Source organism: Nestor notabilis, unplaced genomic scaffold (assembly GCF_000696875.1).
Source record: "Nestor notabilis isolate BGI_N333 unplaced genomic scaffold, ASM69687v1 scaffold8144, whole genome shotgun sequence".
NCBI lineage: Eukaryota > Metazoa > Chordata > Aves > Psittaciformes > Psittacidae > Nestor > Nestor notabilis.
In genome coordinates, this window is record NW_009925116.1 from 58926 (window position 1) to 74185 (window position 15260).

A 15260-nucleotide genomic window follows, 5' to 3' on the forward strand; every position below is an offset into this window, starting at 1 on the left:
CTCTTGCCACGCATAGCTTTGATGGAAATGGTAAATCTTACGGGACTACCTCAGAAGTTGTTCTGAGACTTGGACACGTGCTTCTCAGTATGTACAGCTTGTATAAATACATGAAATGTGAAAGACAAGAGTCACTATGCCCAGTTACCTTGGGACTACGGAATCTCCCTGAACAGCATCCCCTAATAAGGAAAGTAGTGGAAGATCTATTTATTTCTGGCTTGGAACACACTACCATGGTCATCTCTGTCTCCCACAACAAGGTGTGCTCTCTTTTGGCCATTCAGTCCATCTGCCTCAAGGTATTCCGGTGTGCCTCTAATTGGAAAAGCTAGACTTCACAAAAACCAGCTGCTGCAGCGTGGGTGCTTTTTCCAAAAGCAGCAGCAGATGTAGTAGCTGCTAAAGCAGAAAGATACAAAACCATCTGCATTTTGAGCAATTGCTTTGAAAACTTGAGCTGAGCAACTGATGGGTGGATTGCTGATGTTTGATCTAACTTCTGCCTGAACTCGACCAGGCCAGCCTATATAGGAAATCAAAAGCTTTCCATTCATTTCTGCTTTATACAAGACCTACATAGCTCTGGGTTTCATAACTAGACATGTAGCCTCTTCTGGTTCATCAGTTTGAAGCTCTCCTACTGTTAGATCATATGACCAAACGGTTTATCTGAGGTCTCAGTGCTGTCTATAGCAGTCATAGCACCAGTGGTAGGGGCCACGTCTCCCCACCACCCAAATGTATCCTTTTTTTAACACTGTTCTCTGTCAACTTCGATATTTTTGATGAGGTAGGATTACAAATGAGCAATTCGTAATTAAAAAATACAAAGCATTGCAGACTGATCAGCCAAACGTTAAATAACACTAGCAGATACAACATCCCTCTTATATAACCAGAGATATAATGATGAGGTTTAGAACAGAACCATAACAGGGAAAAGGGAGCCTCTAAAGACAAGGAACCCAAATGGATTGATATTTGTGCTGTAGGACTCAAAACTTCACCAAAAATCAAGACACCGTTCCCCCAAAAAAGATTAAATCAGTCTTAAAATTTTAGCATATACTGAAGTAAACAAAACAGAAGCTTATGAAGTGACATGGTTGAAACTACACTATGACTTGGAATTCTACATAAACAGTTACCACACCCCACCACACGAACCTGGTAAAAATCTCTTCAATGCAGTACTATAATACTCAAACCTCTGGAGAATGCTTTTTATAGGGACTAAACTCTGTACTTGCATTCTGAATCAGTCTCCACAGAATTCACCTGACAGCCTACAGTGCTCATGGGGTACCTACGAGCTACTGGGAGCTGTGACCACTTAAAGTGCTGCCCAGACTTTTTCCTTATTCTTTTTCTTTTATAAGGATTAAATTAAGCTTAACAGAAAACTATGCATAAATTATCCCTTCTGAATAACAAGTTGGTATGAAAGATAGGATGTGATCTCTGTGCCATGTCAAATACAGTAGATGCTAGGAAGAAAGAGTTCAAGATTGCCATCAGGCAGTTATTTGAAGTATGAACTGAATACAAATGTAAGTTAGTCACGATATTCAAGCACAAGGCCTTGGTCAGGGATCACTTGTGTACTATGTGAGTGCTGCATTCCGGTGCATCTCCTTCCTGAAGAAAAGCCTCATGGCTACAGTATCATTTATAAATGTCACAAATCCTGAGAATTAAAGTAATCTTTTTTCCACTTTACCTCCGTTTACTTGAGACTCTCCAAAACAGAGATAAAAATAAAAATCTAAGCTGGATTTACAATGAACTCATTAGCAAGAAACTGGGAATGCTGAAGTTGTCTGGGGTTTGGAAATTGGGGCTATTTCTGATCTGGGACTGGAAAAGCCAAACTGCTGTTACTGATGGATTAACCCGCAAAATGCTGCAAGATACAGAATTTAACTTGGGAAAAATTCATTACAGAAAGACGGAAAAACAGAACTGAAGGGCAAAGCAGGGCAATGAGATAGCAAAGTCCAAAACCAAAAGGTAGGCAGGATTTGCATCAGCAAGGGAACCAGTGTTTTTGATTTAGGGCTAATGCACTGGGGTCTTTCCTCAGCAAATTATGGTCTATGTGCTAAGCTAAGGAGGGAATGCACCCCAGAAGATAAGGGTATCAAGTCTCTCACTAAAAGGTACCGAAAAAATTGTGTGGGGAATGGCCTCTATATTATTCTCTGGGGGAGCAGTGCTCTCCTGATGGAGTAATGTACCCAGATCCAACTGGAAACACGTTTTAGATAAAGGCAGTTATCATACGTAGTTCATGTGCAGGCACGGATGATGCTTTCAACAGAGAAAAGCTTGGAGGGAGGAAGCAGATAAAACACTAGGATGTGGACTGAAGTAGAACATTTTGTAATGTGTTCTGCAGTAAGGAAAACTGCAGGAAGAAAAGCAACAAATGCATTCCTTGGCACGGCATCACTTGCTGTTTAAGCCAGACAGACAGATGTGGTAGGGGTAAGGGGAGAAGAGGGATTTTTCTGGCTTCGCTTTATAAATAAATCACTGTTCTTGAATCCAGAAGACGTTTTCTCGGACCGCTGTAATGTATGTAACTCTTTTAGCCTGTTATCACGTGCTTGGCAAATTTGTCTTCTTGTTTATTCCTGTGAAAATAATGGTTTCCTCCTCCTTTTCCTCTCAAACACTCACCCCACACTGTTGAGCAAATCCTCTTTCCCCTGTCACTTCCCATCTGAGCAGCGGGCCCCTGTTAGCAGCAAGCTCATGTCCCTCTCACACCTCGCTTTCGTTAATGCTCTACTGGTCTTTTTTAGAAAAGCATGTGAGTTAGTAGTTCCTGCAGTGCTGCTTTTGATACAAGATTTGAAGTCTGCTGACTACTGCTGCAACAGCTTTCTGGGAACAGATGTAAAAGCCTATGGTACCACAGTGCTGTCGAGAGATTAAAGTTGATGCTTATGCACTCTAGAGCCAAAGCCATCATCCACTGGTGACTGAAGGGTCAATTGTCACTACAATGCATACAAGGATTTTGTTCATATGAATGGGAGTAGTTCAGCTAAATCTCCACTGAATCATTATCCCTGCATGTATCTGAAGAATTTAAGCAGCACCCTTTGCAGCTTCTTGTTCGGTGTCTAAAGCACTAAGTCTAAGATGCAATGAGATTCTTGCTTAATCTTGCAGATAATACATTTCTGAAGTTTTGGTAATAGAGGATTATTGGGTTTGCACAAGGAAGAATTTTGCCTATAGCATTATCTCTGCAGATATAATTATGTATTTGGCAGCCTGCATTGTACATATTATTACACTGCCACATGGGCTACAGAAGGTTCACAGCTGTAGACACTGAACAGCACCTCTGTCAGAATTTCTGTGATTTTCAACACATTGAAGAACATGAGTAAGAGACATTATGCAGAAAGGCAGAAGAAAAAGGCACAAAATTAAGGCTCAGAACCATATGAAACCAATTCAAAGCTGTGACACACGCCCTCCTCTTTGAGATCAACTTCAGCAAACCTAGAATGCAAAACCTACACTGAAAGCAGCAAAACCCAACCAGCCTCCTGAATCCCTTCCCCAAATAAAGTCAGTTGCTTGCAAATGCAAACTCCCTTTTCAGGGAAGGAGGCATGGAAATTCTAGCTGCTACAGTTCTGCTGGTCAAAATACAGGACATAACTCAATACTGTGACAATAAATCATGAAATTTGTCTAAATAAAAAGCATTAAGCTTGAACTTACATGTTCTTCTGAAGCATAAAGGACTTCCATTAGCCGATTCACAAGGTCATTATTCTCTCCCCCGTGTTCTTGGCAGAGAAGTTCAATCTCCCTTAATTTGCCAAAGTAGAAATCCCTTTCCTTCTCTACGCCTTCAAGTGCAAGTTTTAACGAATGTACCTGCATATAAACCAAGAAACGATGCATCAGTTGAGGTGCACTAAAGACAAAATAACTCAGTCTACAATTATGCATGCTAAACAATCTTCAATATATATTCAATTTTACAGCTTAAAATGAAGTCCACTTTTTTCCTGAAGTGCTAGATTGAACCTTACACAATAGACAATAGTAAATCAGGCTTCCCCCATTATACCTCTTAGATACGTCTTAACCTTGATCCTTAAAGGTCAATTTTCTTGGTGCCTTTTTTCACTGAAACCTCAAAGCAGCAGTTCAGGAATTAGGGCTACTAACTATTCTAAGTCTTGTCTCCTAACAAGGCTGCCAGAAGTGTCATGTGATGGTAATTAATTAAGCTTCCAGCTCAGTACTTGCATTATTTTGCTGGATTAATGTGTAGTTGTTGGGAAACCTACAGTATTCTCCTTGCCTAATAGATCTAGCAGAGAAGCTTACTAAGCGAAACGGTCTAGTTAGGAAACTAAAAGATCCTCTAGTTGCAAATGTGAATAATGCTGTGTTGTTTTTTCACCTGTCCTTTTCTGCCCCCCACTTACCATACTGTTACAGACCCATGTTTTGGCATACTGATGCCATGACCGGCTGCACCATGGACGTTCTGATCCAATTCTCTCAAATGCCACATACCTTTCTCTTTGCAACCTTGTTCATAAGTCTTCAAGCTAAACTGTCAGTCTCAATTTCACCACTAGGACTGCCACAAATCATTTATGGGCAACATAGCTGTTAATGATTAGGCCTCCCATAATTCATGACAGATGTTGTAATATATTTATATATGTGCCCATATTTAAAGAACAATTTTGTGGGAGCATAACAGATAAACTACTGTCCACCAGGGCATGCACAATCAGGATAATGCAAGAGGCTTGCAAATTCAGAGGACAGCAATGTAACAACCAACTGAAATAATCACAGATGAAGCTGTCTACAGTAAACAAACTGACCCCAATCACATCCAAATTACAGTCAAATTAACATCCACATTTTAAGGCCTGCAATTATACAAATGATTTTCTAAATAAAACACGCTAAATAAATTAAATCTCATCAGACTACATTTCAGTGAACTGATACCATTTAATAGAATGTTCTGTGTTGCCAGTTTTACTGCAAGCTAATTTATTTCCTTCACTAGTGAAAATACCATCAGGGTTCAAACAATGCTTTGATAGCCTACTAAATCCTATCAGTTCAGTTCTCCGTAACTGCTGAGCTGGCGATGCCTTTTTCTGACCTTTGATTGCACTCTCAGAGGTGTCAGACAGCAGACAGGATCTCAGAGCATCTCATTCATGTACTAACCTGTATCTGACCAGCTGCCTGAGTGTGACACCAAGTCTTCCCTTAGCAGTTTGAATCTATGATTGATGCAATGACCTTAAAGTTAAATATTTCTTCATGAAAGTAGGAATAGCAAAATGGAATAAGAGTTCACAATATTTTGGCCTATAGACGAAGACCTCACATTTAAGATGTGACTTCTGGATCTGCAGCAACATATGCCTTGAGAGCGATGCCTGCATCCAAACAGAACAAGAACGTAACTGCTTCCAGATCTTTTACTCTGTGCTTGCTGGTGCTTGGGAAAACAATGAACTTCAGTTGAAACATTGGCAGTTAATTGCTCAGACCATCTCCACTACTGACTTACTTGCTATGAAGGCATTCTCCTGTTTTCATACTATCACATTCACCCCGTTTCAAGAAACAGAATCATTAAACTATACATATAGGCACATAGTGGATTAGCTCAGTATACAGGAAATGTTGTTATAACCAAAGCAGATATGCTTTTTTTTCAGTTACATATCAACTACCTGTCTGTGATGGATTAATTCGTTTTTCTGCACATACTTAGCACATCCACATCCTACTTTTTCCTTCTATGAACATGCCAAAAGGCCGATCCTGTATAAGCAACAGTGCACGTTAACTCCCATGCTCTGTTTCTGGACCAGAAGTACCCCTCTGCAATCCAGTTAACTGGTGAAAAGGCAGTAGCTCTTATTAACTGGTCTTTTCTCTGATTGGTCTTGTTGGTAGTATAAATACTCCATACTGCAGAACCAGGTTGAAGATTAAGCACATACATGCAGCCAGGTTGGAGCTGTTTTCAGAAACTGTTTGCATACTGTCATACAGTTAATGGTTCTTAGGACCATGGTCCATATGTAGAGGTCCCCTCTCCATACGTAAAGGTCCCTGGTCTGTGTCACCTCCTCAGCTGCACTCAGAAAAACTCATTGGGAAAGTGTCAGTTGGCACAGACCAAAACCTCAGCAGGGACCACTTTAGTATTTTAATGCTATGGGTAATCAAGCTCCAGTGCACAGTGACATTCCTTGGAAGTGTTCAGTTTATTAGCACAGACCAAGGCAATAGCTGAGACCATTTTAAGAGAAACTTTAAGATTTTGGGGAGCCATTAAACTAGCAAATGTTATGGACAGTTTACAATTATTGAAATAGCTCATTAAGCTACTCTATGATAAAATATAGCATATGGACATCCCCACTACTTAAATTTTTCCATTACAAATTGCATGGGAGTTCAGATGTTTCACTGTCCCTTAGCTGCCATTCACAAAAGGACTGAAAACAGAGTCTGTTACAGCCATACAGGAATTTGATGCCCACAGACACCACTCAGCATTTCTTACTCATAATCAATACAGCAGCTGGGTAAAAATCAAGACAGCAACTGGGTAGAAAGTGTCTGCTGCCCTCATCTCCCTGGTTGCTGGAGAGTGGTTAAAAATGGGCAATTTGGGTCTTCCAGCATGTTCAGACTGGGGCTCAGAAAAACCTGACTCAGAGCTGCTTGCAGCATAGTTTTTTTGGCTCCTGTTATATGCCCAGGGTGCACAAGTAACCATTAGTGGGAAATGAGATACCAAATGCTGCCAGCATTAAAAAGCCTTCTAGACCATTCTGCTAGAAGAGGTCTCTTAAAAACTAGCTATTAAAACACCAGCTTTCCAAATCCACAAAATTTCTTCTCTTCTTTGGTGATGAGGGAAATCATCAGTTTTCCCTCTGGGTTACTTGTATATAGAGCTTAAGGTTTTCACACATGGAACGTGTTAGGAATACATTAGCAGTGGATGTGACAGTGGCTGCCTGTTTTAGTAAAGATCAGATATTTTGCTGTTGCTCAGATTCAAACCAACCCTTCCTCCTGAAGTGAACTCATTCTGACTTCTGAGTACAAGTATCATGGTTTAAGTTGCATCAAGCTGACATTTGAACTCCACTCTTATATTGATTAAAAAGAAAAAAAGCTTCCATGAAACATATATACATCCATTCCTTGTGCAACATTTAGAAACTTGTCTGTTACAGAAAAGCACATTTGGAAGGCTGGTAGCCCCTGCTGTGCTTTCTGCTGCTCAGAATTTCACCCTGAATCCACAGGATGCTGTGTGTGGGATGTGGCCATCCATCCACCACCTTTAAGTGTGGAACAGTAACCAAGAATTTGCAAATGGTGCCCCAACAAACTGAAATCTTTGTTGTTTGGGTCAATGAAAGTCTGAGACTGAAACGCCCTTAATTGTGGAAAATTGCACTTGATCCAGAGTAATGACTTCTTCCTGAATGCAGCTGCCAAGCAGCTCAGACTCTAAAATAGGAGGTTTTTCCTTTCCATTTTCCCTCATGCAGGACAAATACAGGGATCAGACCTCATTTATACTAGTGGCATTTAAACTACTCCAACACCACAGTCTTGGGCCAGATGCAGGTTCATGTCTGGATGCATTTTTTCATGTCCAGTGCAGATACGGTTTGCATGTCCAGGAATGACACAGTGGTGTAAAGCTCCATAGCATAAATGAAAATTAAACTCTTGCATTCCTAACATTAAAGAAATTCTGAAGCTTTATCAGTTATATTATAGTGTTCTGCAATATAATTAAGTATTCTTACAAAGGTAGATCACATTTTTAAATTAAAAAGGCCTATTATGTTCTTAATGCCTCCCTTGCAGAAAGCAGAGTGCAATGAAGTAGTCTTGATTCAGCCATAAATCTCTAACACCTTGGTATTATCAACGGGCTTGTTTTCTCCACAATGACACATTGAGATGGTTTATTTCAAATTTGTAATACACAAGAACAAAGACACTATCAGGGTTTTTCCTATTCAAGTGAAAGAAAAGATACATTTTAACATCTAATAAAATTATCACACTTCAGCAAGACTCACCTGTCATTCCTAAGATGACCTTTAAAAAACCCTGGCAAACACCAGACATCTCTGTCAGATGTTATTTTTAACAATAAATCACTCTTACTGTTCTACCTTCCCAGCTGAGCTGTTTCAATCTTTTGTTCCCTTATAATTCTGGAGAGCATCATTCAACAGAGGGCAATATATTTCATGCCTGCCTGTGACAATGAATGCATCTAATTTTATGCCTAAAGCAAATTTACCTGTTCACTGAGCTGTATGACTTGGGTTTCCAAATCTTTATCCGATTTGGATGCTGAGCTGCTTGGTGCAGCTTTTTTTGCTGACGATGGGCGAGAAGGTGTTGATCCTGGTTTAGAAGCTGGACTGGATTTAGCAGCACCTGAAAAATGCAATAAATAATAAAGATTTCTCTCAATGATAAATACATTCCTGTTAACCTGATACTGAAACAAAGGTGTTTGTTTTACACACAGCCAGTCTCCCTCTGACTTCAAGGTGACAGTAGAGGAAGTTCCACTGCTTCTATACAAAAAGGAAAGAACACATTTCCTAGCAGTTTTACTGTAAGTTTGCTACTAAGAGTGAAGTACCTCTGAAACTAAAACAAACAAAGCTAAGACTATGAAGTCCCCTTAGCTCTCAGCAGCTTTCAGGTTTAAAAAACAATGTATGCCATTAGCTGACCATTACCCCAGTCCGGTATTTACTGTACATACCTACCTTCAATTTCCCTGGAGAAAGACAGACTTGAAATAAACTCAGCTAAACTGTCTCCATTTCCCTCATTTTAACATGTAAACCATCCCTGAGACATAAGTATTGAAATTCAAACAGAGTATGCAGAATTAAACCCATCAGTGAACTCACAGTTGCCATAGTGACCAAGAGATGAGTTTTGATCTGCTTAGGTTTTGCTATTTGTTTTCAATTACTCGCACTGCAAGTCTGCTAGAATATGGGGCAACATCTTTACCAGCAAAAACGGCGAGAACAGAAGTGTACAGGTATGCTTTTTCACAATGCCTGCAGCACACAAATGCCCAAGCAGAGGAACATTTGTGTGAAAGGATTTGCAGTGCCTTCATATGAACCTCACACACATCTCCTGGCACTTTGCTCTGCCTCTCCATCTTTCCTCTCCTTGTCACTGGCTTTTTGCTTTAGTTGCTCAACCCCAGCACACAAGTGCCTGGCCCACTGCTGTTGATCTTGCCTTGGTTCCCACAAGCACTGTAATCTGCCTTCTCCTAATTCCCTCCAACTAGCAATAAATTTCAGATGCAGTGGACATACATCTGCTACAAAAATTGTTTGGGTTAAGATGGCAGAACAGAAACCCAGCTCTCTCTCCAACCTATTTTATTTGATTTATTAAGCATGCCTGTGAATTGCAAGTCCTGTTCTGCAGCACCCACATTTATCACTGTTTATTCAATGCCTCTAAACTGAAAGAGAACAGATATTAGGAAAAAATTATTTCCCGTATGGGTGGTGAGGCCCTGGCACAGGTTGCCCAGAGAAGCTGTGGCTGCCCCATCCCTGGCAGTGTTCAAGGCCAGGTTGGACAGGGGTTGGAGCAACCGGGTCTAATGGAAGGTGCCCCTGCCCATGGCAGGGGGGTTGGAACTTTAAGGTCCCTTCCAACTCAAGCCATTCTATGATTCTTACAAAGAGCAAAATACAGTTGTCTAGACCTGCTGATGGCCTCAGTGGCCATCCTCCACCATCAAATGCTACTGGTTCTTAAGCTAGGGCCACACAGAGTGTGGGAGAAAGCCCAAATCCAGCAACCACCCAGCTCCCAGCTGAGCTCTGATCTTGAAGATCACCCGTTCTGGAGGGATTTGCCTCACCTTTCTCAGCAGCACCTTCCACACCACACCTCACCAGCTGCTCCTCCCATACAATTACTTGATTTATGGCACACTACAAGTTGTTCTAAGTTGTCACTTCCACGTGGCATCCTCAGCATCAGACAACACTTTAATAAAGCAATTCATTGTAAACCCAGTGTTTTATGAAGGCATTACTAGGAAGAAATCATAAGGAGGCAGGGAAAAGCAGGAGAGGGAGAGACACAACTTGTGCGCCTGCCTATATGACCTAACTGTGGAACTCACACCGTCTTACTGACCCAGAACTGCGTACTGTGGTCCATTGAAGGAGCTGAAAGTGATGGGAAAGGAGAGCAGCAATGGGTTATTTATTCAAGCTTGCTTGAGCTTTCCTGGTTTAGTCACAGGCATCTCCCCGTAACAAGCATCTTCTCCTGCCTTTAAGGATAATTCTATATTATCTGGGTCATCTAATGCCAACAGAACACAAAAACAACTTGATAATTCAATTAACATGCATAAACATTTCTATGCAAGATACCCAGCCTCCTTTTCCATGCTCTTTAATGCAAGACATTTACTTTTTTAAAGGTATTCATGACTCCAATAGCTTCCATGCCTAATTGCACAAACACAAACTCACTTCTAGCAGATTTCAGATGCAGTACACGGACTTGCTGAAATTAGGAAAACTCAGTGTTGTGTATATGCCTGAAATTAAACTGCTTTTCACATCATACTTAGATCAGCAAAGTTAATTTATGGAAAAAACATTAAAAATGTCAAGATATTTTGCTGCTATTTCTTCCTTTAGGCCATTTCATAAACTTTAGCACCCGGCCTTCAACACTTTCCAGGTTCAGCCCAGATTTTGACTAACTAAAAATCAGTTGCTTCAGAGCAGGATTAAGATGCTCTCAAGGCCAGGAAAGCATTTTGCATTTGGATTAGCAAATAAACAGAGAAAAAAAATGGTGTCACCATTTCTCCTGGGGATGGATCATGGTACAAGATCTATGGCAAGGCACATTGTGCAGCCACGGCTTGTTGCTCCCTTTTATGCTCAACAGCCCTGTGAAGCAAGCTAGTTCTTTGGAGGTTGGGGTTCTGATCACAGAAAGCCAAATCGTTAAGTACACACCTCTTTTTAACCTGCAGAGAAAGTTACAGACAGAGTAGACACAAACATTTAATCCCCAGGTATTCTCTCTTATTTGCAGCTGAGGTGCCCTCCCAGAGTGAGCTCTCCACTGTGACACCACCACTATCTGCAGCCAGGGAGGGCTGGATAGCACCAATACATTGAATACATTCTGCCTTCCTTTGAAAACAACAAAGCCTTTTGAATTTCTACGCCAGCGCTACTAAGCTTTATAATGTCCAGACAAATCAAAAGAAATCAACTTCTGTTCTGCTGCTCAGGATCAGCTCTTAAATGAACACAATATCCCCATTTCAGTACCAGATTAAAACCAGCTAACCTGAGCATTTCAGACTCTATCAGTGACAGCTGGATAGAACTTAATTGCAACAGAGAATGCCTTGGGATTTCTAATTTAAAATTTCCTGGAGGGGAAAAAAAAAAAAAAAGGAGAGGAAAAAAAAAAGAGAAGCAGCAGCTTTACTGCACGTTTATTCGGAAACATCAGGTTTAGAATCAGCTCAGAGGTAAGCCTCCCATTCTAACAGAAGCTTAATTTCATAAAAGAATTAAAGGATCCTGTTTGGTAGAGTAGTACAAAGTACTTGAGACAGCCAGATATCTAAATGGAGATGAAAGATTTTGGTAGACTTAATGACTTCGCTGTTGAGCACCACAATGGCTTTGCAGTCAATTACTGCAATTGTGGAATGACTCCTAATGCATTGCTCAGAGGGACTATATAATCCAAGCAGTTTTAATTCTGTCCAATATCATATCTTCTATGAAAATATTTATATATAACCCATTTACATATTTTGACAAAGCACAAGATTAAAAATACCTAGTAACCAGCTCTTCACTGACCACTAGGAGAGCTGCATTGCAATTAGCACCATAAGTGTGACCCATTACCAATTCATTTTCAAGCTTGCTGTTGATGTTCAAAAATAGGTGTGGAGTCCTGCCCTGAAGGGGAACAACCCCATGCCCCAGAACATGCTGGCAGCCAACAGCCTGGAAAGCAGTGGCAGAAAAGGACTTGGATGTCCTGGTAGACCAGGACCAAGTTAAGCATGAGCCAGCTATGCACCCCTGCAGCAAAGACAACTGACAGCCTACTGAGCTTCATTGGGAAGAGTATGCCATCAGGTGGAGGGAGGTCTCCGCTCAGCACTGAGGAGGCACATCTGGAGTGCTGGGTCCAGTTCAGGGCTCGCCAGTAGGAGAGAGACATGGACATATGGGAAAGAGAAAAAAGAGTCCAACAAAAGGCCATGAAGATGACTGAGGGATTGGAGAACTCACATGTATGGAACACCTGAGGGAGGTGGAACTGTTCAGCCTGGATAAGAGAAGCTTCAGGGAGATTTTATCCATACCTGAAGGGAGGGTGCAAAGAAGATGGAGACAGGCTCTTTTCAGTGGTCCGCATTAAAGAGCAAAAAGGCAATGGGCACAAATTGAAATACAATAAATTCCATTTAAACATAAGAACAAGCTTCCTCACTCTGATCAAATACTGAAACAAGTTGTCCAGAGGTACTGGGGGGCATTCCATCCTTGGAGATACTCAAAACTCAACTGGATATGGTCCTGGGCAACTGGCTCTAGGTGACCTTGCTTTGAGCAGAGGCGTTGGACTTGGTGATCTCAGAGGTCCTTCCCACCTCCGCTACTCTGTGAGAACTCTGCTACAGCATGCTCTGATTGCAGGTTAATGCAGGGGCCAATTAGAAGGTTTTGTAAACAACCGCTTCAATTAGCACCTGAATAACTTTTTGTACCTGCCCATATAACACTACCAGAGATGGGAAAAATAAATTCACAGTTGAAAGACAAAATAATTTGTTCTTGTACTGAAATAAATTAGATACACCAGCTTTGAAATGCATTACAGGTTTCTATTTGTGGTGCTCCAGAAACAATTACTAGCCAGTCCATCATAATTAAGAATATGCCCTCACAGTTTGAGATTCACTATTTTTTGCTAAAGACTAGGTTTTACAAACAGATATACACTTCTGCAATTTAAAACAGAGGATGCTGGCAGTGTGCAGGATTTGGGTACAACAAAGCTAGGCTGCAAATTCCAGGTCACTTTACATCACAAGCACGGTCTTGCAGGCAAGAGACCTATTTAATGTTTAGAGAGAAGTCTTCCTTGAAGCTGTATAATTAGCACACCACTAAGTATTTATGCAAAATTCCAAGAAAGCACGTGCATGAATAACATTGTGGAGGTGCATGAGGACAGCATGGAGAGCAACGGAAGCCCTGAGCAAGCACGAGACTTGGCTGAGCCCACACAACCACTGCTTCAGTGGAATTGGCAATCACTCAGTCTATCTTCAAATTAAAGGATTTCATTAAAATGAATATTCCCGACTCATGCCACAGATAAAGAACCCAAGCCCGCTGAGAGGCCACAGAGCAATTTCTTCATGAGTCAAAGAAAAACTCCGAACCCTTACAACGAATGAGTGAGAACACACTGTTGCAGCCACACTGGGATGCTAGCAACTGCTCAATTTAGGTATGCTTAATGGCATCGGTGATGACAAATGATGCTTAATAGGAATTAAATGCCCTCAGACAAAACCTGACTTGACTTTCAGCATCCCAACATGCTGCAGTGTAGCCACCTAATTATTCTGTGGTACTACCTTCCCCTTGTCTCCTCAGCTTTCCATACCTCCACTGCTGCTGGCTACAGTACAGTCCGATGAGCTCTATGTTGATATCACTGCCAGGCAGCTGGCAAGGAGAAGCGTGTACAAATACTTGAAACTGGAGCACCTTTTACAAATTTCAGAGCCATCCAAGCAAGAACATACAATGGAGTCCGCTTGTCAGATGAAAAGGTTTTGTTGGTGGCATCACTCCCTTGGTTTGCCTTTAATAGAAGGAGATTTTATAGATCGGAACTAACCACAGCCTTTTCCCTGTCATAAATGAAGACTTTAGATTTAAAATGCCAACATTATAATGGCAACTATTAATTGTTCTCAACTGAAACCCCTATTTTCTCTAGAAACATCTCCAAACATGCAAGCATTCATCATCAGTTGATGAAACCATTCCACACAGGCTTAACAGAAGAATACAATTTAAAATTTGAAATGCTTTTAAAAATCTACATTTTCTAAAGTCCAACTGTCTGCTTAGCTACAAGGAGAAAGCAGCCTCAAAAAGAAAATATGCCAAGAAACACATTGCAATATGAAAGATCGTGCAACACATTCAAACCACACCCATAGTACACTGAAAAGACTGCAATTTTCACCACTGTTTTTCAAACACAATCTTCTTTCTAGGAAGAAGACCCCGGCTCCTGCACTGCGAGCAGCATTTCTTTGTGGTCTAAATTCTCAAGCCTAGTGGGTTTAAAAATTAAAGTCTCCACATGCTGGCAGAGGAGGTGTGTCTGTATGAGGGCTGAGCCCCTCTCTACTTCCCAGGCCAGCACTGTCACTGCACATGCTGTTCCCTTCGGCTAGTACAATTCCTTCGCCTCATATGAACTAGGCACAAAAGCATTTTCAGGTCATTGCCCTACAGCTCTTCCCATCTCCAGCTCTGCCACGTTGTCCTGGAGCATCCCACCACCACACGCAGAGGTTACCACAGCCAATACCAACTACCTGCCACTGGTGGGAAAAGGCAGCGTGTTTTGGTGGAAAGCAAAGAAAAGCGTAAGGAGGAGTTCTCTAGTCTCCCAGGAGTCCTAACTGATCACTAGCTGTTGAAATAAAGATTGGATTTGTGGAGTAGTTTTATCCCTCAAAATTAATTTACAGCACATCTGCCACAGTAGGATATACCATTTCCCTAAAGAAAATCAGTATTTTTCTGTGCAACTGGCTCTTCAATGGCATATTATATATAAAGCATTCATGCACAAACAGTTCATTCTGCCCTGGTTATTTTCCCTGTCATAGCACGAGTATTTTTAGCCCTCATGTGATCCTCCAGTATTTTCCAGCTCTGCTTTAGTCATCCTGCTCTCACTGAATATTTCAAACTACAACATCTAACAGCCTTCAGATCTTAGAGCCTCTTGCAATTTTTAGCCTATGTGTAAATAATTAATTTTATTAAGCTGTCTTTTACCCATGTATTTTTGACACCTCACACCCATACACAGAACAGCATTCC

General features: G+C 41.2%; 1 protein-coding gene across 1 annotated transcript in view; it reads right to left on the reverse strand.

Moving 5' to 3' along the window:
- The window catches only part of MAPRE2 (microtubule-associated protein, RP/EB family, member 2), a 45307-nt gene that overhangs the window by 3039 nt on the left and 27008 nt on the right, over window positions 1-15260 (reverse strand). Inside the window, exons 5-6 of the mRNA XM_010012900.1 lie at window positions 8366-8505; window positions 3748-3906 (exon numbers count right to left, since the gene is read on the reverse strand). Coding sequence (XP_010011202.1) covers window positions 3748-3906; window positions 8366-8505 — 299 coding nt within the window. The remainder of the gene's footprint in view (window positions 1-3747; window positions 3907-8365; window positions 8506-15260) is intronic.